Genomic DNA, 23,855 nt, shown 5'->3' on the forward strand with positions numbered 1-23,855 from the left:
AAGCTCAGTAAAATCAGCAAAAAGAGTAACAGTGACGGTAAATCCTAGGAGAATGTAAGTAAATAGATATCTATTTCTTCACACCATTTTCTTAACAACATTACTATCCTTTCACCTTCTACAGAATTCAATTTCTTCGGTCATAAATTACAAGAAAACACAATGCCTACAGGTGCAAAAGCACATTAAATGCTGGCATAAAGCTCTCTGTACTTGCAAACACACTTATATGAAATATTTTAATCTACACAGGGAGTCGAACTGCTGAAAGAAAAGAATGACAGCAGCTATTCCAATTCATCCACCTAATAAGAAATGTATACAATCCGAATGCATTTAATTACAATTTACTTTTATTCTTAGGGCTGGATAGACATGGTACTTGTACAGTGATATTAATCTCTTCCAGATAGCTTTAAAGGTTCAGAACGGCAGTGAGAAAAGGAATTATAATATAAAGAATAAAATCAAAGTACTACAGTATATCATCAAATATATTGAATATATGAAAGGAGGAAGGCAGGGAGCATAAAGTGAAAGAAAAATAGATGTAGCTTTGTAGTCAGATTTTGGAGGAGTTTCATGAATTCAGTAACAGCAGTGAGAAGACTGAAGTTATACAAGGGTTTGAGTTACAGGCGTGTTAAAATCAGGATCAATGCATACCGAAAAGTCTTTCAAATAGGTATAACGAGCATATAGCAGTCAGTGCCACGCTGCTGGTTTCGCTGAACAAAAGGTGTGCAATGTCTGTGTAGGCTCCGGGCTCAGATTACATCAGGATTCTACAAAACTCAGATCTGGATCTGTGCTTTACAGCTGATCTGCCTTTGGAAATTTCTGGACCTGACCGAGCATCACTGTAAAAGTAATGGTAAACGGTGTTTGAGCTCCAGGTCTGAAACATGAGCCGTAAAAGGAGGGCTGGACAGCTTGCCAGTGCCCAAGCATGACATATAATATATCAAGTATCAAACTGAGTGACAGACAGCATGTGTTCAGGAGAACTAAAATGCCCTTTAATTCACGGTTTAAAAAATACAAATGAATTTTAACTTAATTTGTTTTGTTTTGCTTTCATTTGCAATCTACAAATAAAAAGGTAGGAATGGTGATTTTGGGGAATATGAGGTTTAAATGTGACATTACTTGTAATGCAGAAAATACCCTTCTGTTCTGACAGCATTTATTTTTTTTATTGGCTGGGTTCTGATTAAACCAACTTTGGCACTTGAACTTAGATTTAGCCGAGAGGTTGCTAGCCTGTTGCAGTGCAAAGACATGTTTTATTCCTTAGTTCTATATGGAAACCCAAAAGGGCTATTTGTTAAACCAAATTTCTGTTCAGCTGAAACTCTGGGATTTTCTGTAGGTCCTTTTGACCTCATTAAAAGTAGCTGGAGCTGGATGAGATTCAGCAAACAGGTAGATAATTTTTACATGTGCATTTTATGTGCCCTACTGTACCTTGAGCTGCAAAATTTTTCTCAGTTTTATCCCAAATCTCCCAAATCTCATTTTCTGCAAATAAACTCTTTCGCTCTTAATCCTGTTCTTAATTGCCTGGAGATATATTGGTCATCCTTCTTCTATGCTAGTTTTTACACCCTTGGAAAAAGTGTTTTTGTCTTGGAGGAGCCACATGGTTAAATCATGAATGGAATATTTGGATTTCTGCATCCGGCAAAGACCCCCTCAGAATGCTGCTGCAGATCTCATTTTCCCCGTCCATCACTTCGAGTATGTTCTTCTTCCCTGTGAAACCCTGCCACCGCCTCCTTGCTCCCAAGCATGTCAGACACAAGTTGCTTTCCTCACTTTCGGTGCCCTCTCTCTCCTCTCTGTGGTGGATCTTCATCTGTGATCACCCAGCCTCCATCGTTTCCCGTTCTGTTTTCTACCTCACTGCTTTGAACCACAATATTGAATGTCAGGAGCCTGATGTAAGCATCTGCACAAGTGCCCCATCACCTTCCTTCAGGTTCTTGTTTCTATTGTGCTTTCACACAAAACTAACAGCCGTTTTCTGGTCTGTAACTTCCGCCAGCCAAACTAAGGTTCAAAACTGCTTCATCAGCATCAGCCTCTATTTATTTGCTCTTTCTTGTCTTACACTTACACCACAGACACTTGGGATGTGTGTTATGGTTTTTCTCTGTGTTTAAGTAACACCTGAATAAATACTGTTCCATCCGCCCCTGTGGCTTTTACACAGCATGGGAAAAATAAGATCAGCAGCAGAGGCAAAAAGATTCAGTTAACAGACAGGTAAATGTAATAAATATACTTCTCTGCTCCTGGGGACTTTGAAGCCTTGACTTTTTCCACTAATGTCAGTTGAGCCAGAGTTTCACAACATACTTTGCTTGCCTTGGGTTTTGTTTCGACTCTGTGTTGGGATGCATTTGTAAAACGCTCTCACTAGGAGGAAAAAGGACCAGGAATTTGAGTTCTGGTGGAGACGAGACGCCTGTCGGTAAGAAAGCCAGCACACACCCCCAGTCTTCAGAGGTCCAAGGGCAATTGATACCAAAGGACTGGATTAGCCTTTTCTGGCCTGAAGATGGTCGTCGAGTGGGGTTACTCATCTGGATCAACTTGCTCGCCTATTTAGGAACTTCACTGAGTTGTGGCTTTAGATAATAAAAAAATATCTGACTGGTGCCAGAGGGGAAGCCAAATCCAATTCTTGTAAAATCCCTTGTGTTCAGAGGCCATTACATGTCTCCTTTTAAAGATGCATTTTAAATTCTTTGCTGTGGCTCTTGGCGTTCAGAGGTGGCTTGCAGCAGCTCTCCTGTGGCATGGAACTGATTACACTGAAAATCAAGTCAGATAAGACTGCAAACGTCTCACTTTCTGTAGTGCTCCAGTTGGGCAGAAAATCAACGTACTTAGCGACAGCAGTGGCACCCATTTGTACTAACTATGTTCAAATCTGCAAACGAAAAGTGGGCTTGGTGCTAAAATTTTCATCTCGGTGTGAACTAAGTGTATGAGAAGGGATGGAGGCTTTTTAGTGCCCGATAGAAATGAACGGAGAAAAAAATATTTCAGGTTGTTTTTTAGATTTTCTTTATTTGGCTGATTTCACAGATTTGTTATGCGTATCTTACTAAATTGTGTCTTCATTTCATCATAATACCTGCTCGGCATTCTCTATGGATAGCTTATATCAAAGAATGAAAAAAACCCTCACAAAGTCACTGGATCTGGCTTCACTGGCTTATGACTTCATGTATTTTCTGTCACGAAGTAAATGTAGCCTACCATTTTACTAAGCAGGGATTAGCAAAGTAAATACAAAGGTTTAAACAACTAAGTTTGTACCTAGGACACAGGTGAAGTCAATTATCTATTCAGATTTCAGCCATACCTCCTTGTGCATATTTTCTCGCTGTATAAATGAGTTGTTTATACTGTTAACTATTGTTTAATTTTTCATGATAGTACTACCAGGTTGTGGAGAATAATTCTTTTTTTTTTTTTCCCCACCAAAGTAATGGTCATTGCTTTCTATACAGACACCTCCATTTAACAATGACCTCATCTATCAACACCAATCAGCTTTATGTTTATCTTTTTACCATTATCCCGAAAAGTAAAGAATGGCATGTCTTTTGATGCAGAAATAGATTTTTATTTGTCTCCAGCATTTCTCAATAAATGCAATCTCTTTAATTGGAATCCTGAGAAACACCTTTATCCGCTGCTGGAGGTTACTAATGTAACCGGTTAGATAAACTAAAGGGCACAGCCCTGTTTTCTCATCAGGATAAATCTGAAGCAGCACTAATATATTCATCATGTGCAGAAACTATCAGGACAGCCTATGAAATGCTTGCAACCACTGAGGGCATCTTTACAATTGTGAAGTCCGAAACGAGGGAATTCAAGACTCAAAACTTTTGAGTGCCTGAAGTTAAGAAACCAAATATCAATGTAGGAATCGATATAAAGACATGATTTTCAAAGTCATATGGAAGATAGTAAATGAGGTAGAAAGAAAAAATACCACGACAGTCTCAAAAATTCATGTTAATTTTGAGGTTGAACTCCCAACATCAAAATCTCTCACTCCTGTAATTCTCAGAGAATACATTTGTGTCTTTCCTGCTGGTAAATCCACAATATTTCTTCACTTTGCCATGCACCCTTGCCTAGTTTGGGGGCTATTATGAGAAAAACAGCACAGGTGCCTTAGCACTTATGACACAAAAAATTGTCATTAAATAAACCTGCATGTCATCTTTCTGGCAAACCTTTCCTTCACATGAATTTTGACAGATGGTCTAGATCAAAATCAAACCTCTAAAACTGAGTAACATGATGACTAACAGCTTCCCGTGTGAAAACATGTATTAAATGGGCAGTTTTAATTGATTGCTGCGCGTAGTGTTGTTAATCTGGGGAACGCCACAACTGAATTAACATTTTCTGCCCCGCAGCAATAAGAAACAATTAAAACTATTATAATCTAGTTTTCTTTCTTTTACTATAGCCATCATGGCCCAGCACTGAATACAACAATAAAGCTGAGGGAAAAGTAATTAGAAGAATCTATTTGGGAAATTAGTCCTTTTCTCTGTTCCTGATTTGCAAATCAGCAGATTGTGATTCTTGCACATTTCTTCATGTGTTTGACATCCCCAGGTTTTAGGAACCTATTTGAGCTGTGGCTCATTCAGGATCTCTTTGTGGGAAACCGTCCACCGATGCACGCTGTTCAAACTGAGCTGTTCAAGCTTTATGATTAAGTTGCCTCATATCCATGACTGGGTGACTTCATGTTGAAAATAACATCTCCCTGCATCCCTGAGATAATTTTTTTTCAGCGGTGAATTGTAATTTAGGCACTATAAAAGACTCTGTAGGCAACTACATTTCACTGTTCGCAATCTTTCATATAAAACAGAAATTAGATTCTCCCAGTGTTGGTAAAAAGTAAGTAAAAAAAGAAACCTAGAAAAGTCAAGTTGAAATGTCATTGCTAACACAGCCCAGTGACAGAAACCAGGTCTTTATTAGCCTGTATCCAGCCATGCCCACTGTACTGACATCTCAGCAAAGAGATCTACATTATTATGGGGAAATCAATGAAGTTTACTGCTCAATATGCAGTAGCTGTCAATAGTGCAAATAAAACCTGTGTCAGGCTGTGTTGGAAGGGTAGCAAAATAAAAATAACGGAGAAAAGTCAGTTGAATGTTGAAGGTGCACACTGAGATTTTGAGATTCCCAGATTCAATTTCCAGCTCAGGCACAAACTTCCTCTGCAACCTTGTACAAATTGAAGGATGTTAAGTGGGACTTAGGTGGGGGTTTTTGTTACGTAAATCCAAGACTTTGATCCTTAAAGCCATTTCTTGTTCTCATGGGTGTGTGGAAGATATCGACATTTTTAGGAGGAAAGGTCCCTTGGGACTTAGAGCTGTGGTTGGGCTAATGTCCAGACTGGCACCACCTTATGGCCTGTCATTGACACGATGCCCATTGTCTTGGTACTGCTTGGCATCTCATGAAATAAAGAGTAAATAACAGAAGTAATAAAAAAATCATAGAATGGTTTGGGTTGGAAGGAACCTTAAAGACCATCCAGTTCCAACCCCCCTGCCCTGGGCAGGGACACCTCCCACCACACCAGGCTGCTCAAAGCCCCGTCCAGCCTGGCCTTGAACCCCTCCAGGGATGGGGCATTGACAGCTTCCCTGGGCAACCTGTTCCAGTGTCTCACCACCCTCACTGTAAAAAATTTCTTCCTAATATCTAATCTAAATCTCCCCTATTTCAGTTTAAAACCGCTACCCCTTGTCTCATCACTACACCTCCTGATAAGGGGTCCGTCCCCGTCTTTCCTGTAGATCCCCTTTAGGGACTGGAAGGCCACTATAAGGTCTCCCCGGAGCCTTCTCTTCTCCAGGATGAACAACCCCAGCTCTCTCAGGCTGTCCTCACAGCAGAGGGGCTCCAGCCCTCAGATCACCTTTGTGGCCCTCCTCTGGAATCACTCCAACGAAACCAGAAAAACACACTACATTTTTCTGGGAAAAAATGGTTTTGCCACTGTTTTGCAAAAATGACAAAATGTTGTGGCAGTTTTTTCTTAAATCAGTACAATTTAATGAAAAAGATCAGCTTAAAGTAGCATTTCCAGAAATGACTCATGGCTGAAAGGAAACCTAATGAAATCTTTCAAGCCAGCTAGTCTTCTACCTGAAGTACACAAATAATCATCATTACCAGATGGACTTCAGATAACTTTTAGTATATTAACTGTCTCATTGTTCCTGTGAAGTAAACCAATATGATTAACCCTGTTCCAGAAAAGAAGCATTGAATTTTGGATTACAGCATTTGAAAGCATTTTGATGCCTATGAAGGTAAGGTAGAATCAAGTTTTTCAAGTATAGAGAGGCGTTAGGTACTGATTCGCTAGCTGTTTGTTTCTTTAGAGATCTGAATACTTTTAAAATTGTGGTTGTCATCATTTTGGAAAGAGCCAGGATGGTGACTCAAGCCTCTTTCCTTCCAACACCACTCACTCTTCCACCAGACCAGGCTGCATCACTCCAACATGAACCGTTTACACCAGACATTCAGTCATGCTGGTTTATACACTAGAAGAAATAAATTCACTTACTTGTGCAAGTCTTGTTGTATTTAGGGTTCTCTTGAGGAAACCCTTCCAACCGGCACTGGAACCTGTGCTGCCAAAATTCCTGAAACCATGGATTTCGGTGATTGGTTTCTGGCCGAAGCTGTAGGTAGTAATCATCAAACCATTTCACATCAGGAGACTGGAGCTTGATCGTTATTCCACCGACAGCTTCACGCTGATACCCTTCTGTCACATCGTACCTGTCTGCCCAGCCATCACTGCAGAGATAAATGAAAGACAGGCAACGTTAACCATTCAAAGGAATATGAAAATAATTTTCTTAAAAACAAAATTCAGAGCCTAAGACCGCACACCCACACCTGTGATTCTGAGTGGAGTTTAGTAAAGCATCTGTAATACTTCTAGTAGATTAATTCAGTGTTTTCTTTTTCCTTGCATTTTCTTGTCATTGGCACCTTCTACTTAGATGATATATTCTTCATCCTCCGCTTCAGGTAATTGAAGCAACGTTAAAAATCACGGATCCTGAAATCTGCCAGGTATAAGCACATCTCTGCGTCATGCTAAGCCTCACTGAGCTCTGGGGAGAAAATCCTGGACTCAGTGCTTTACTGAACCGGGATGATGCTACTCCTACCTGAAAGGAGGTGACCTCGAGGACAGGACCTCTGGCAGTGCGGAGGGCAGGACTGTGTCGCAGACCATGCCTATACTGCACAACGGAGCACGGCACAAAGAGCCAGAAGCACATTTCGAATGGGCTGACGCTGCTCAAGCAGAAATACCAGCTCAGGGCTTAGATGCTGAGACAGTATGGCGTTGCATCTCAAGCAATAAATCCTCTCTGAGAACATGACTAACGAAGCCAGGCAGAGCATCACGCAGATCCACGTGTTGCTTCTGTTTCTTGGTTGCTGGTGGCTGGAGAATTACGAGCTCCCGTGACACTGTCCCACACACAGAATTTTAAACCCCTTCTGCTCACCTTTCTGCATGCAACACTCTGACCGGACCGCAAGTAGTCAGAAGTGACTGAAAACTGAAACCAAACAAAATGTCACAAATTTCTCAGGGTAATTCCCCCTCCCTGTTTTCACAATGGACTTTCTTGACAGTACTGACATTTGCAAAGTTGCACTAAAGGTGTACGTATCTCATTAGAGCATTGCAGGTTTCTGCTGGTTTATGGTGAACGTGATATTTCAGTTACAGTTAGAGAATTGCAGAAGAATCTGATAGGGATTTTTTCCCCTCTAAAAGACACTGATGTTAATGACTATAAAGAGCACCTTTAAATCCCAAAGGTCGAGTAACTGAAGGATAAAAAATAAGCTTAATTTGTCTTATTGTAAAACTTCACGAGTTGTTCAGAGCTAGCCCTAACTATTTTAAGTTAGTCATAGTGTAACTGAGGTAAGTGACCTTTATCGGTATGTTGTTCTATTTTGATCATTCACTGCCTGCCTTAAACTTTGCTCCTGTATCGCAGAGCACGTGGGAAGGCTCCTGCACCTTCCCTGGTCTCTACATGGGTAACACGCAGAAGTCAAGACATCAGACAGTAACTCCTTCTGCACGAGACCCTGTTTTCACTGAAGCCTGGACTCTCGACCACATCTTACTAGCACAGCTGCAATGTCAACAAGTAGCAGCTTCACCAGTGGCAAAAGTAATATCCAGTGTCTGGAACGGACATGAAGGGACTGTTAAACAGGCTTCAGATTTCAAATGCACGAATTTACTCGGCACAAAAGAGTAAAATAGGCATTCATGAAAGGGGAAAGGTGAGCACTGGTGTTCTGCTCCAATACGGCACTTGGAAAGTCTATCTCCAAGCTTAGATCCAATCAGGGCTGCACACAGGTATTAATGTTCCAGCCACACTCGGGATGCTCAGTACAGGCAAACACTCCCCACCTTCCACCAGCACTATTTACTGGACAAAGAGTTAGAACCATTTATGGGTTGTTTTGTGATAAAAGCCACAGAAGTTTCTTTTTAAAATTTATGAGTGATTCAACCTTTTCTTTGAAACATTCATCTTAATCCTTGGCAAGTTTTTAAGCAGTTTTATCCATCCTCATAAAATCTGACAGCAGGAAGTGATAGGTTTTCCGTAGTGTGCTTTTTTTTTTTAAACTGAATAGAATTTAAGAGAATTAGAGCTGTGTTGTCAGTATCCCAGCTTTATGAGTTGTCTGGTAAACAACTTATAAAAAAACTGTTTTCTTGTAATTAATGTCCTTATCATTTTTCAGAGGAACAGTTTTGTAGATATAATCCAGCAGTGTTATAAAATTTATAGTATTACTTTATGAATAGTTATCGCCTCTAAGAAGATTTGCAACAGAGATACCATTTTATAACTTCAAGTCATTAAATAAGACAGAAATAACAACTTCATATTACACAACCCTTCTTCTCAACTTTTCCACAGAAAGACTTCTTAATTCAGCAGAGCGGCTTGTCATTCAAATGAGTATTTCAGTTTAGCTTCTGGGGCAAAAGGCTTTTAGGAGAGTTATATAAAAGACGTACCCACAGTGCGTATTGCAGAGACAACAACGTGGAGGTAACAGAGCCTCAGAGAGACAAGGTGGCAAGGCAAGTGCTAAGCTAATATCTAAAGGCCAGCGAAAGAGGAGTAGGAAAACGGGCTTGCATTAGTGTAAAAAAGCACCAGTAGCGTGTGATATTTAAATTCTGCACCCACAGTAGAGGAGCAACACTTATGAGATGTCAGTGACAGGATGATAGAGATGTGTTTGGGCTATTAGACCCGTGACACCCTCTGAACTCAGTATGGCGTGAAGAAGAGGGAGAGGGGACAGAGAGGGAGATACCTGCTTAATGTCACAGTCCTGCCTGTCCCTCCTTAAACCTTCTTTCTTCTCCTAGTGGCTTCATTTTCTGTAGTAGCTGTTGACATCATTGCACTCCATTGGCACTTGCATTATGACAGGTTCAAAATGGTATTACCCATCGTTAAATTTACTGGTTCAACTGAGTGATGCTGTAGCACCAGAAATTGGCTGTGGCAAGGAGCTCCAAATGAGTATAATGAAGGTTGGTTACCACCAACACAGTGCAGGACTGTGTGCTGGTGAAAGAGATGTTTCTTTATGTTAGCAGTGGGATGTATAGGATATTTAGGTGAACAAGGGGTTAAGAACAGCTTCCTCATAGGTAGTAAAATAATCCCAGGTGAACAGTATTCCAGTAACGATTATGAAAGAGTCCAAATAGATTAAATAGGGCATGGATATCCTCAGCAGGTCACTACACAAGTTCATTTTTTCTCCCTTGCACAGACACTGTGCTTTCCAGTTTTATTCTGATTAGGTGATTCTGGTTATTAGAAAGAGAGGGTGCTGCTTTTTAACTAATGGGCAAATGTCCTTAAAGTGATCCCTCCAGGACTTGAAGTCAGAACTACCCATGAAGAAACCCTGCTGTGAAAGAAAGCAGTAGTTGTACAGCTGCAGCACCAAAAGTAAGAGCCCCTTGCTGAGATGTCTGCCAGGCGTACGCAGTAACGCGTGTATCTCGTTCATCAGCTGGACAGGGTAGAAAGCTGTCAACAAGGTAAGAGGACTGTGACATGCGCAGATCTGGCTGCCCTCAATATTACACCCACACTCAGCACAGTGGCAAATGGTCTTTCGGGATCGTGATGTGTTTTCCCCTTATCCAGTTCTTTTGTGTCTATAGTCTTGGCCGTCAGAATAATGCCTGGTGCATTTTTCTTAAAGCCTGGTGGTGCGATACAGGATAATAACCCACCGTATCAAACAAAATATATCATGTTAATATATATAAAATATATCATGTTAATAACATAAAAAAAAAAAAAGAAAAAAAAAGCAAAAAAAGAAAAATAAAGAAAAAGATACCATTTAAGAAAATTCTTGTGCACCAAAAAAAATAAGAAATCCCAGAATGAAGGAAAAAGAGAAAAATGGCTAAATGGCTCTTACTCTTGCAGTACTAGCAAGAGATGAACTTGAAACACGAGGTCCATTATCATAATGTTCTTTATCTGTTATCAGATCTTATTTGCCTGTGTACATTGTCCCAGCTACTGGGTTTCGAAGGACATGCCAGGCCAATGGAGATTTTAGTGCAAAAATATCCTTCAGCAAACAGAGGGGAAGAGTTCTGCTCTTTTGTTTAAGGTCTGTTTAGTTTACTTACAGTAAATCACAACATAGCTTTATATCACAGAAAGGGTCCAATAAATGACGTGACAGAGTCACCAATATTTACAAAATTTACTAATGAATAAATGTAACAATTAATGAATAAACGTAAATACAATAAAATAATTCACTGCTTTAGGTCATTACTATACATAAAGTTACTTTTAAACATCTGAACAGAAAAATTGAGGCAAAAGAGACCCTGTTTAAGTGATGGGATTGCACAGCCATGATCATGGATCGTGAGCAGCCTGCTCGCTTCCTCCCCCACAACCCTGGGTACTAATGGTAGGGAATAAGTCTTCAGACTCCTCCAGCTAAGGGTACCTGAACAAGCAGGGCTTTCACTGTAGGACTGGTTATACTGTATGTACACAGAAGATAGAGGTGCAGATGTTATAGGATTATGTTTGCTATGGTAAAATGTGAGAAACTTCAATGTGGCTTCCTGGATTTTCTGTGTTTTGCCCTTTCCCATCTTTCCCATCTTCCATGTGAAACAGCCAGCACCAGTAAGGTCTTCCCCAGTTGTTGTGCTGGCATCAATCCACTTTGCCTATCATACACAGGGATTGTGGGAGGAAGGAAAAGCAATCTTTGACACTAAAGTGTTGATAACCAAGAAAAATGAGATGCAGGACTGCGTCTGTTGTAAAGAAATCTCCACCTGTTTGAATGAAGTCCTTTTTTTTTTTTTTTTTTTCTGGACAGAATCACCATGGAGGCGGGAGAACATTCAGGTGAAGCACCACAGGAACAAGCTCATGTTTGAAGCATTATGAAGAAAGACACTTAATGATTATAAAGACCATCCAATATGCATGATGGTGATGACTGCTTTGGGCTCATACAGTGCAGTCAAGAAATTGCTGGCCCTCCCAAAAAACATTTACAAAAAGGTGAAGTTAGTCAATCCCTGTCAACAATGATGTAAGCATTTAATTCCACAAAACACCTTCAAAGAGACAAGATGGACGTTGATTCAAGAGCGCTCCACATCTACTAGGTAAGTAGCGTGACTATCAACAGCATGGAGTATGCCACTAATGTCAATCTGCTGTCGAGGATCACAGGGATTCAGGGGTTTGCAGAGCTGATTGACACCTCCTACAGGACTAGCAAATGACTAGAGTTGCACATCACTGTAAACAGGACAAAGGAAGAGAACTACTGTCAGTTTGAACTAGATAAGAGAATGTGGAAAGTTGGGAGTTGGAGGGGGAGTTGGACTAGATGATCTCTAGAGGTCCCTTCCAACTCTGAAGATTCCGTGATTCCGTGATTCCGTGATTCCGTGAAACCCTTAATTCCATAATAAGGTTTGTGTGAGACAACAAAATTGCTCAGAAGAGGTCATTAGGCACACATAAATACAATAGATAATATAAAAAAAGATTTAATGTGTTCAGGAAAAGCAGGCAAACAGAGGAGGAAGGAGGCGTTGCCTCATACATCAGGGTTTCAGTTGCAGAGTTGCAGAACAGAGAAGGAATTAGGGTTATTGACTGCTGGTCATGATTACAGGTGACAAGTATATGGTCCCTCCTGTGATAAGTGCCTGATTAATGCCATCAAATCTGGGAGGTGATGGGGAGAAAGGCTTTTGTCAGCTGCTACCAGAACATTCTCCAAAGCACAGAACTTACTGATAATGAGGGGTAGGAGAATAATGCAGTAGTTTGTCTATCAAGTTCTTGGAAAGCCTAGAAGGCAGTACTTGGACACAAGCTGTACCTGGTGACAAGAAAGCAGAGGCTCTGCTGTAGGTGTCTAATCAGTGGGTGGGGACTGCTTGAGAAGGTTAAGACAAAAGGCAAATTGGGTGAGAACAATCATGAAAAATAGCATTTGTGACTTTTAAAAGAGCAAAGAGGAAAAATAGTAGACTTCATGAAGCCTAGAAAATTTTAAGGTTAGATCTGTTGTAAGGAATGTGTAAGGAATTGAAGAATTAAAAAGGACTGAATTAAAAAGTGCCATGCAGAGGAAGGATAGGAGATGAAGTAAGACACTAGTGTGCCCATATCAAAGATGGAAATATATGAAAAGCAGAAGCAAGTTCAGGTTTTAAAGGATCAACATGAAAGGAAAACATTAGGTAGCGATAAAATGAGAAAGGTCAAGGCACGGAACTAGCCGCAACAAACAAGGGACATCAGAAGTAACAGAGAGCAGTTCTCTAATGATTTTATTGTGAGAAGAAGAATAAAGAAAGTGTTGGCCTGCAGTTCACTACAGGAAGAAAGCTACTAAAGACAAATCCAGGACGGCCTTTAGCATCAAACTTCACAAAAGAAAAAGCTAGTGATTAGTGGCAGAGGTAAAGCGTCAACCAAAAAATTAGAAGGTGATCTAGAAAACAGTCTTGATTGAATTAGCTGAAGATTTGTAGCCTAAAGAACCAAACACCATACTAGGGGAGAGATGTGATAACTGTCTTCAGGTACATAAAAAGCTGCGGCAAAAAGATCATAATTTGTTTATCATGTTGATGTAAGCATTCATGACTTAAACTGTAAGGAGGAAGACTCATTTTAGACACCAGGAAAATACTCCTTACAGTAAAGATCATGAGGCTCTAGAAGAGCTTGGAGACTTTTGGGGGTGTCAGAGAACAAGTCAGACAAACATCCATCTGATATAAATGGCCCTGCCTTCACGGAATCACAGAATCATAGGGTTGGAAGGGACCTCTGGAGATCACCCAGTCCAACCCCCTGCCAGAGTAGGGTCACCCAGAGCAGGTGGCATAGGAACGCGTCCAGGCGGGTTTGGAATGTCTCCAGAGACGGAGACTCCACCACCTCTCTGGGCAGCCTGTGCCAGGGCTCTGCCACCCTCACAGCAAAGAAGTTCCTCCTCATGTTTAGGTGGAACTTCCTGTGCTCAACTTTGTGCCCAATACCCCTTGTCCTGTCCCTGGGCACCACTGAAAAGAGCCTGGCCCCATCCTCCTGAAACCCACCCTTTAAGTATTCATAAGCGTTGATAAGGTCCCCCTTCAGCTGTCTTTTTTCCAGACTGAAGAGACCCAAATCCCTCAGCCTTTCTTCATCAGAGAGGTGTTCCAGTCCCCTCAGCATCTTGGTAGCCCTTTGCTGTCCCCTCTCCAGCAGTTCCCTGTCCCTCTTGAACTGGGGAGCCCAGAACTGGACACAGCACTGCAGATGCAGCCTCACCCTCACCAAGGCAGAGCAGATGGGGAGGATGACCTCCCTCCACCTCCTGGCCACGCTCTTCTTGATGCACCCCAGGAAGCCCTAGCGAAGGGAGGACAGTAATCTACCTGACTTCTTGACATCCACTCTGCCTTGCATTTGTATTAGCTTATGATGAGGTTTGACGTATGTCTGGGAATGATGGCTGCATAAAACCCAGTGTATTAGAGAAAGAATGCAAAGAAAGTTAAAATAATGCCCTTCCCTCTCAGTTTCCCCAGCTTCTCATGATGTTTGACCTTCTTTTCTTGTCATTGTGTTTTTTTCTCTCTGTAGTTGCTACAGGAAACGTCAACAAACAACAGAAATTGATTTAGGATTAATCATGTGTTTGACTGCACACACATGTAATTCCAATGATGCAGTCAGAATATGCAGGAGTGTGCAGTGGGTCACGCAGCTGTGCCCAGCAGAATCAGCATCCCTGTTCTAGAGGGGAAGCACTGAAATTAACCATACAGAAAAACACTTGCTCATGCACAAGATGAAAGAAACAGGGGAAAAAAAATATCTCCTAATTAGAGCTATCTAACATTTTACACAGTCAAGTTATCTTAAATGAAAAGGCATTTTTTCTCTGAACTAGAAATGCTTGTTTGTTACTTTTAAATTCTCAGTCTTCTCAAAATTACTCTAAAAGAAAAAGACATTGTTTAATCTCTTTTTCTTTGTGAAAGGAAGGGGTTTACCTATATTCCCCAAATAACTATATTGCTCAGTATAATTAAGATAATCCTTCGTGTTTTTAAAACAGAAGAGAAATTCTGTGTTCCCTAATTTAGACATTTTGGCCAACAGTCTGAAGTAAACACCGGTTTGGCAGTTTAAGGCCGCCCACTCAGTTTTGAACATCCATAGCGGCCATTTGGTATTATTGTCCCTATAGGTACGATTTGTTACTCTTGTAAGTCCAAATCACCTCAGTCATGGGAACTGACACTCTAATAGCAATTAGTCAATGATAGGACATCAGATCTGAACAACAGCAAAGTGACTGCACAAGTTGACTTGCCTACACACTAAATGGATGCAGGTTTTATTTTTAAACATTACAAGTCTTTTATACTGTTTATGACATTTCTTAAATCTCAGTTATATGGTTCAGATTTTTCTTTATAATGTTGACTTCAATTAATGTTTTCAGATTCTTGAGAAGCCATCCAAGGAAGCAGGGAAAGTCTGCAACTTTTGAAGGCCAGTTGGACTAGAAAAGTTTTAAAGAAGAAAATTCTACACTGAGAAACAGATGAAATAGAAAGTATAAATGATTATTTTTCCATTCAGTACCACAATATCCTTCAAGGACAGCTTCAAATTTAAGTACTCCTGAACAATGCCAATGCCTGTTATGTTTTTGTTGTCTTTCCATGCAGCGTCCTGACAGCGCGAATCAGAATTCGAACTTCATTGTGCCAAGAAATGAATCTATAGAGAAAAATACATGATGTTTGACTCGAAGAGTTTATGAAAATTATAATCAGCCTCAAAATTTAGCAAGTGTGTGTTGGATGGTAAAAGAGGAGCAGAACAACCACGTGACACCGTGCAAATTGGCAGTTCCCAAAACTACTGCAACTCTTTTCAGTCGCTGCATTATATGAAACTTTGACTACAAAGTCACTTTAAGTTTATTGTAACAATAAGTCAAGCAGCAGTGAATTGCAAATAGGACTTTTTGGCCATCAGGGAGATTTTTGTTAGCTGCTCACTTTAGAAAAGTTAATCAGTTATACTCCACCAAGTTTCAGGTGTGTACGATCAAGTTACCAAGATTTACAGGGGAGGAGCTAGAGTACATTTTCTGCCTTCCATACTACACCTAACATACTGAAATGTGAGACCATCGTCCTTAAAGGGTGTGTGGTCTTAAGACTTTATTTGGATTGCTTAAGCAGCAAACGATGATACACGCTAAAGTGAAAATGTAGGTATTTTAAGCTGGTTTTTCCCAAAGCACGTGCAAATTTCTTCATGACATAATGCATTCCATACAGAACCAGCTGACCTACCCGCACCTAATGCAAATGCTATGCAATATGTGTGTGCTGTTTGCAAATTATTTCAATGCTTTTTTGCTCTGCATCACTGAAACCACTGTAGGATTTTTTATTATTTTTTTAAAGTAAAAAGGTACATATTGCCTCTGACATACGCAAATCCCAAGACATGGATCCCAAGACATGTCTACTGGATAGGTCCATCAAGTAACTCACTATACCAAAAGCAACTTTCCAGCTATTGGCTCTGGACAAACTGTGGTCACTGAAACGTCTTGAGTCAGTAACAGTGAGCTGGGGAATGCAGCTTTAGGATCCCTGTGAAAACTGCCTGGAATATTCAGCACACATTTCAAAACCATTGTTTCTAAGATTAGACAAAATGCTAAGAGACACACGCATACAACAAAAATATACTCCCCACCCTCCCTTTTGTAAACAGTTCCACTTATTTTCTAAATCGAAAACGCAGCAGTATCTTGGGATCAGTTGAGCTGATTTCTTTTTCTCTAAAGTCCCTCCCCGTTCAGTCCATAGCTAAAGCTATTACAGTTAATGAGTACATTCATTAAGCTGCAGACTGGTCTTTTTTTGTTATGCAAAAATCTGTTTGCAGGCCACATAATGATGATGGAAACTGCTGCTCTGCCCACGTGTAATCACTCTCCTGCCGAAAATCTGACCTATAGCATTTGAGAATATATTTGAGAATTTTTCTCCACCTGTGTAGGAGTTTGTGGACTGAGTGCCTGTCTTTAATTTTCCTTTCATTGTATTTCCCTGCTCTTTCAGGGTTTTTTCTATATCTTAAAAGCTCTAAAAATATTAAAGAGTCCTCATTCTCTGCTGCAAAGCACTGCCAGTCTTGCAAAGGTAAATTTGTTTAATTAATATCAGAGGGGCGGAACTGCTTTTGGTGAGAGCTGTAAATTGTTGCATTTTGATGAGTTCATTTTATAATTACTGTGTACGCAATGAATGGGGATTCTTGTCTTGCTGCCTGTCTTTTTTTTTTAGATTGCAATTCCTCATCTTTGTCTTCCTTTCCATGCATATTATAAAGATAAATGAATTCAAGGGTAATTCAAAGGAAAGAAATGAACTGATTATTTTTAGGCAGCATGACACACTGTTTTCTACAAGATGATATCTAGAAGAAGTAGCTATGCAGTGAATTTGGCAGATATCTTGCACGGGATTACTGTACTAATTACTTGCAGAGTATCCAAACTTCCCCAAACTGAGAAAGGTTGAGATGGCAATTTGAGAGATTGCTAGTCTTTAGCGACATCTAATTTGCATGAAAACAGAGAGTTTTGCAGCTGTCTGCATCTGTAGTCCAGAGCTGCAAGTAATTCGGCCTGACTGCAGGCCGGTCTATGACAAAATAGTTTCCACTGTGTGATGCCGCGTCTTCATGCTTGCAAGCTCTCGTAGCTAATCAGACTAACTGGAGGAAGTTATATCCGTACACACAAGTTGTATGGGCTGTCCCCTGAGCTGAAGAGAAATTTCACTGAATGCTACCCCTTAAAACACCAAGGATATTCAACTTTTGCAGTATGCTCTCTTGAGTCATGAATAATTCTTCAGTGAGGAGAAAGAAAATATTTGACATATTATGAGGAAGAAAGGCTTTTTCTATGCCTAGACAACTTTAAAAGGTCTTATGGTTGTTTTTCCTAAGATACAATGTAAAACTGTGCTACAATTTAAGCCCCTCACTTTTTTACTGCCTTTGTTTTAAAGCAACCATTTGCCCAGACTTCCATGTTTGTCTAGACTAAATAAACCCAGTTCTTTCCAACTTTCCTCTCAAGAGCTGTCTTCTAAGCTTGCTGTCATTCTGCGTCTCATTCTTCCTGGAAGCGCCCAGCTGGTCCTTGTCTCTGCAGACTTTGTGCTACCGTGGGATGCTCTGAAAGTGCTGACAAACGGTGTCAAGGATGTGACCTGGAATGAGCACCAAAATGGGAGCTCTGTGGATTAAATGTGGACTCTCCTGTTGTGTTCTGTATAGACAGAGAGATGTCCTATCCCAGGCTGGGGACCCTCTCATACTTGTCCACATTCCCATGCTGAAGTCAGCAGGCAGTTCCCATACTGTGGCCGGCCTTCTCCCTGTAGCTACCAGGAGGAACTGCTGAGTCTTCAACAATCGTAGAATCGTGGAATCATAGAATCATAGTTTGGGTTGGAAGGGACCTTTAAAGGTTATTTGGTCCAACCCCCTGCAGTGAGCAGGGACATCTTCAACTAGATCAGGTTGCTCAGAGCCCCGTCCAACCTGACCTGGAATGTTTCCAGGGATGCGGCATCTCCCACCACTCTGGGCAACCTGGACCAGTGATGCACCAACGTCAGTGTAAAAAATGATTTCCTGATACCTAGCCTAAATCTACCCTCTTTTAGTTTAAAGCCTTTCCTATTGCAACAGGCCCTGCTAACAGGTTTGTCCCCATCTTTCCTCTAGGCCCCATTTTTAAGTACTGAAAGGCTGTAATGAGGTCTTCCCAGAGCCTTCTCTTCTCCGAGTTGCACAAACAGCCCCAACTCTTTCAGCCTGTCCTCACAGGAGAGGTGCTCCAGCCCTCTGATCATCTTTGTGGCCCTCCTCTGGACTCTCTCCAACAGGTCCATGTCCTTCTTGTGCTGAGGACTCCAGAGCTGAACACAGTACTCCAGGTGGGGTCTCACCAGAGCGGAGTAGAGGGGCAGAATCACCTCCCTTGACCTGCTGGCCACGCTTCTTCTTAAGAAGGGTGGAGAGAGGAAGAAAGCTTGATGAATGGTTTCTTTGCATGATGACATGTTAGGAAAAGAGGGATAGGAACCATTTTTTCCAGTTACACATTAGATATGGACTGCCAAAAGGAGGAGTAAAAACAAAGGAAGGAGTGTGTGCTGTAGGAAAATTTAAAATTTATTTGGGAATTGGCCATCAGACGTTAGAACTTCTTCCTTCACTGCTTTGTTATAGGGTAGAAAGATTACTCCTTGACGTATATTTTCCAACCATGGAGATTTTCAAGACCCGCCTGGATGCAGCCCTGAGAGATGTGGTTTAGGCAATCCTGCTCTAGCAGGGGAGTTGGACTAGATGATCTCTAGAGGTCCCTTCCAACTCTGAAGATTCCGTGATTCCGTAATTCCGTGATTCATGGCAGCAGCTTTTCTTTTCAACGATGCTAATGCTGTTGACTCATATTTATAATTCACTCTAAGCTCCTCAAACTGCAAATTTCTCATAATGACAGCCAAAAAACACCAGTTACATAATGTCAGCAACAGAAGAAATACAGGAAAGAAAAAAAAAGATTCATCTTTAAAACTTTTAAATCAAATATGTATTTTTATTGTGAAAATACTGATTTTTATCTTCCTTAGAACGCCTGACTTCAGTATAGCTTCTCAGGCACTGAAACGTAATGCACAATGCAACGCAATGCAATGTTATGTACCGACTTAGCCTATATGAGCAAGCACACACAAAAAGTCATGTACAGGAATCGTGTATTGGTAGAAATGATAAGCAAAACTCTACTATCTTGAAACGCTGTCACAAAGCTATTGTCTGCGCATCCCCTGCACCTGAAATGGAAACATCTCTGGGATGACCCTGAGTGCAGGAGGATTCTCTGTTCTACAGCAGCACTAAATACAAGCCAATGCTATATTTCTACTCACAGTTGACCTTGCTTGCACTGACTGAGGGGATTTTTCATTATATCAAGGCCACCAGGAGGAAAATAGCTTATTCTGAATCAGAATTATCTTGTATTAATGTTTCCAGGGGCCTTCAGTAATGGAATGATTCTCCATTAGACTTCCAAGCACCACTTTTATGGGTATGCAACAACAGTCTTTATGATAAATTCCAACATAGTCATATGAATGAACAGATAATTAAGAGCCTTACTACTTAAAAAATATTTCAGAAATGGGTAAAAATCTGATTTAAGTAAAACTATTCACTTACGTAACAAAAAATTCAATACACATAAACATATGTATATACATAGGTATATGCGCTTACAGGCACTGCTCTTCATCACTGCCATGGGTCTCCTCTCTGCCATGAATTCCGATTTAACACGTGGCATATGTATCTATATATCTATATAAGTATACATAAATCTGTATTTAATTCCAATGAGTATATATTTACAGCATTTTTAGCCTGAAAAAAGTAGCATGTAATAGAAAAACTCCTATGTCTGTATACCAACTATTACGTTCCTTTTTTTGGTATATATTTGTAAAATTATTAATCCTATTATACCACTACGAAATGTACTTCAAAGCATCTTATTGTTTCTGTAGAAGAATACTTTTAATGATAAGTAATATACTTAATCTTTGGATGTATAAACAAGGAAACTTTGGAGACTTAAATTTGAAGAAAAACATAAATATATGTCATATTTCAGCACTTACTTTGAATAATAATGCAAATATTGATACTAAGCCTTATTACTTTTGAGACAATTTGTCTGTTTATAACTAACCACAAACTTTGGGGTGAATCTCAATGTTGTGCTCACACATAAACAATGTGAACATGGAAGAAAATGGTGAGGGCAATATGTTAACAACATTATTTGTATTTTTAGCCCCTATTTTAAAACCATACATATGTAGAAAGGTTCCATTCATTTAATAGCACAGAGCTAAGCAGACTCTTACTTTTTTGTAAGTCTTAAATCTCCAGACTTCAGCGTATGCTCTATAGTAAATCTAGAGAGACTAATATAAAATTTGTAGTTCTCCAGCGGATAGCAAATTCTTTGTGTGCAAAGATTTTAAAATGACAGGTGTTATGTGGCATTTTTTCAGAGAAAGAAAAAGTAATTTCAAGCCAATAATTGCAATAATTAGCACACATTTAATTAATCAAAAATACAAAGAAATTAATATCCACCGTCTCCCAGGGAATCAGTAATTTCAGTGATTTTTTTTTTAACACCTTGTTCAGCAAAATGAGACAGATATAACATAGGAAACCAAGTCGGACCGAGAATAATGACCGTAGCAGGGTAAATACGCTGAAATCCTCCTCCTGCTGAAGCCACCTGAAGCTTTGCCGCTGAGATCAGTCAGGACTGCCTTTCTAGCTCTGTGCTCAGATCAAGACACATCCCTCTAATTAATTCAGTGCCTGCCTTCAGATAATATAATGTGTGATGGCCAGCTCTTCCCTTGAACTCACGTCGGTACTACCCGCAGATAGTCAGAGAATTGAATTATAGAACAGCTTTATAAGCCCTTCATCTTCTGAAACTCAGTTCAGAATAACTCCGGTGTCATAGGCTATAAACGTGAAGTTCTTTCAGTCAGCTGTTTGTGGAGGTAGACGCAGGCTTTAATGATTATCAGAGGAGGAACGTCACTAGAAAAGTTCATTGTCATCAGAAGGAAGAAACTGTGTCAAAGACCTTGCAGCCTGACGATTTCATCACCTGCTCTACCGCATTCAAAGCCAGCTTCTTCTTGAAAATAGTGTGCCATAATAAATATGCTGAAATGACAGAGCTAATCTACAATATGTACATCTCCAGACTTGAGAAGTCTGGACTAAAGGACGCTTTGCCGCAGTGAAACACAAATCTCTTACAAGATTCAGAGCAGATCTACACAGGAATACAGTCGCATCTTGGTGGCACAAAGTAATGTGGAATCAGAGAGTGATTTCCTTTGCTGTGTTTCTTTTGCTGAAGCAGCTTGTATTCCTCATTTCCACAGAAAACAGATTTAGAAGCATCATTTTCAGAAGAGAACGCATGTCTGTGCACTCAACTAATGCACGTCTGTGCACTCAACTCCAGCCAGCCGGTGCTTGGAGTTAGACATTTTAAGTGACCAGAATTCCCACAGTGAGGCATTGCCTTGATTTCTGTGTGGACGTCCCCACAAACATGACAAATTTAGTGCCATAAATACACAGAACTTGCTTTATTATACCCAAACCACAGCTCACCAAACCCAGCATTCTCTCCCCAATGGTGTTCAGTAAAAAAATCTTATATTCAGACAAGACCCAAAGCAGATTTTGAGAGAGTTTAGCCAACACTAAGTCACATGTTCTACCACTTTAATGGGTGAGGATTTATGTCAATAGCAGAAAGCAATAGAATTCTGGTCCGAAGTGGTCTTTAGGCATAAGGGATCATTCCAATTTGGGTGAAGTTAAGAGTGTAAGTCGTACAACTTTTTCCTAAATCACTTCCAAAATAAGGAAATCTTAAAAAAAGGTGCAGCCAGTGGCTTCTTGACCATCTTTTGGGATGTCAGAAAAAATCTGAACTTCTCTCAGCATAAATACCGCTGAGATTTCTTTAAGCTGCAATGACCCATGTGGAGAAGGAATTTTAAAATATTGTGGGAGAACTCACAGATACAAAGACCAGAAGAAGCCATTAGATCAGGACCATTACGTTTTGCTTAGTTACTCTGCTGAAGTGGACCTGATTCTTGCTGAGGAGCAGTTTTATGGCTCCTTTATTGTACTGAGTTGGCAGAGACTGGCCTTCACAAAAATAAGAATGAGGCCCAGGGGTGATCTGCACCTTGGGTGAGTAATTGCCTTCTGCATAAGAAATTTGCTTAAAAATGCAAGTACCCAACATATAATGTTGAAAACTGATGCAATCCAGAATATACTTGAGAGAAAAAGCATACAAATGTGATGAGATGATCGCACTTGGAGTAAAAATGTGTAATTTAACACAATATCTGTATCTAACTATAAGTCTGCAAAGAAAGGATTAGGATAGGACTCTCAACCTGCTTGGGGTGAAACTACCGAAAAGAATGTTTATACTCATGCAAAGCCCTTAAGACATCATAAGCAGGCTTTAGGTTTCAAAACCGTGGCTATGGTTACCACCAAGGAATACCACATGTGAAATTTATCAGCACCTCTACGTCTGTCTCTGTAAATGTAGATCTGTCACCAAAACTGCACACTCATCTGCAAATATTGAGATACTCTTTTGGGTTTTCTTGGCTATAACTATGGTAGAAAAGGCTTTGAAAATAAATGAATGCTAATAACCTATAGAAAAAATAATTGCATGTAGGGGTTATCTAGAAAACTTAAATACCTGTTCTATAGTACAATACGACAACAGCTCGTTATTTGGCAATTTTAAAAATTGTATTACAAAATACATTCCAGAATTCAATTATACACAGATGCACATGAACTATGTAAATTTTAGGAAATAGCAATGCAAAACCAAAACCTGATTCTTTTTTGTTAGATAAATTATAACTTCATGAAGTACAGGCTCTTCTGCATTGCAATCATATTTCACAGAGGTTGTTTGAAAAGTGACATTTGAGAAGTACCTTGTTAACATTTCAAAGTAATATGCAAGACATACTGCAAGGCAGTATGATTGCATCTGAAACTTTTTATTACTTTCCTTGGTGTATCCAGGCCTTTGATGTCCTAAACCAATGATAACTTATGATAATAGAGCATAACCTATCATGATTTATCAGTTAATACATAGCAAGGCCTTTCTTTGTGACAGCTGGATAATTGAAAGGTCTCCAACTAAAACGGTAATTTATGCAGCTCACGTGTGCTAATATATTTTTCTAGCTATTCCTCTCTAAATGGCACAATAATTGTAGGGATAGATCCCTTGTTTAAAACATTATATACACATTTCCATTTGATATCCTTTCATTCAGGGTTCACACTGAAGTCAAGGGCAAGACTCTTAATGGCTTCACAGAATCACAGAATCACAGAAACTTCAGAGTTGGAAGGGACCTCTAGAGATCATCTAGTCCAACTCCCCTGCTAAAGCAG

General features: G+C 40.1%; 1 protein-coding gene across 11 annotated transcripts in view; it reads right to left on the reverse strand.

Annotated features, from left to right (window-relative positions):
* Positions 1 to 23,855, reverse strand: part of GRM5 (glutamate metabotropic receptor 5) — a 290,564-nt gene that overhangs the window by 55,878 nt on the left and 210,831 nt on the right. For all 11 annotated transcript variants that reach the window (XR_012585219.1, XM_074572515.1, XM_074572508.1 and 8 more), the window contains one exon: positions 6,641 to 6,876. Coding sequence is in view for 10 of the 11 variants with exons in the window: in XM_074572515.1 (XP_074428616.1) it covers positions 6,641 to 6,876 (236 nt within the window). In the remaining variant the exon portion in view is untranslated. The remainder of the gene's footprint in view (positions 1 to 6,640; positions 6,877 to 23,855) is intronic.

Source organism: Larus michahellis, chromosome 1 (genome assembly GCF_964199755.1).
Source record: "Larus michahellis chromosome 1, bLarMic1.1, whole genome shotgun sequence".
Classification (NCBI taxonomy): domain Eukaryota; kingdom Metazoa; phylum Chordata; class Aves; order Charadriiformes; family Laridae; genus Larus; species Larus michahellis.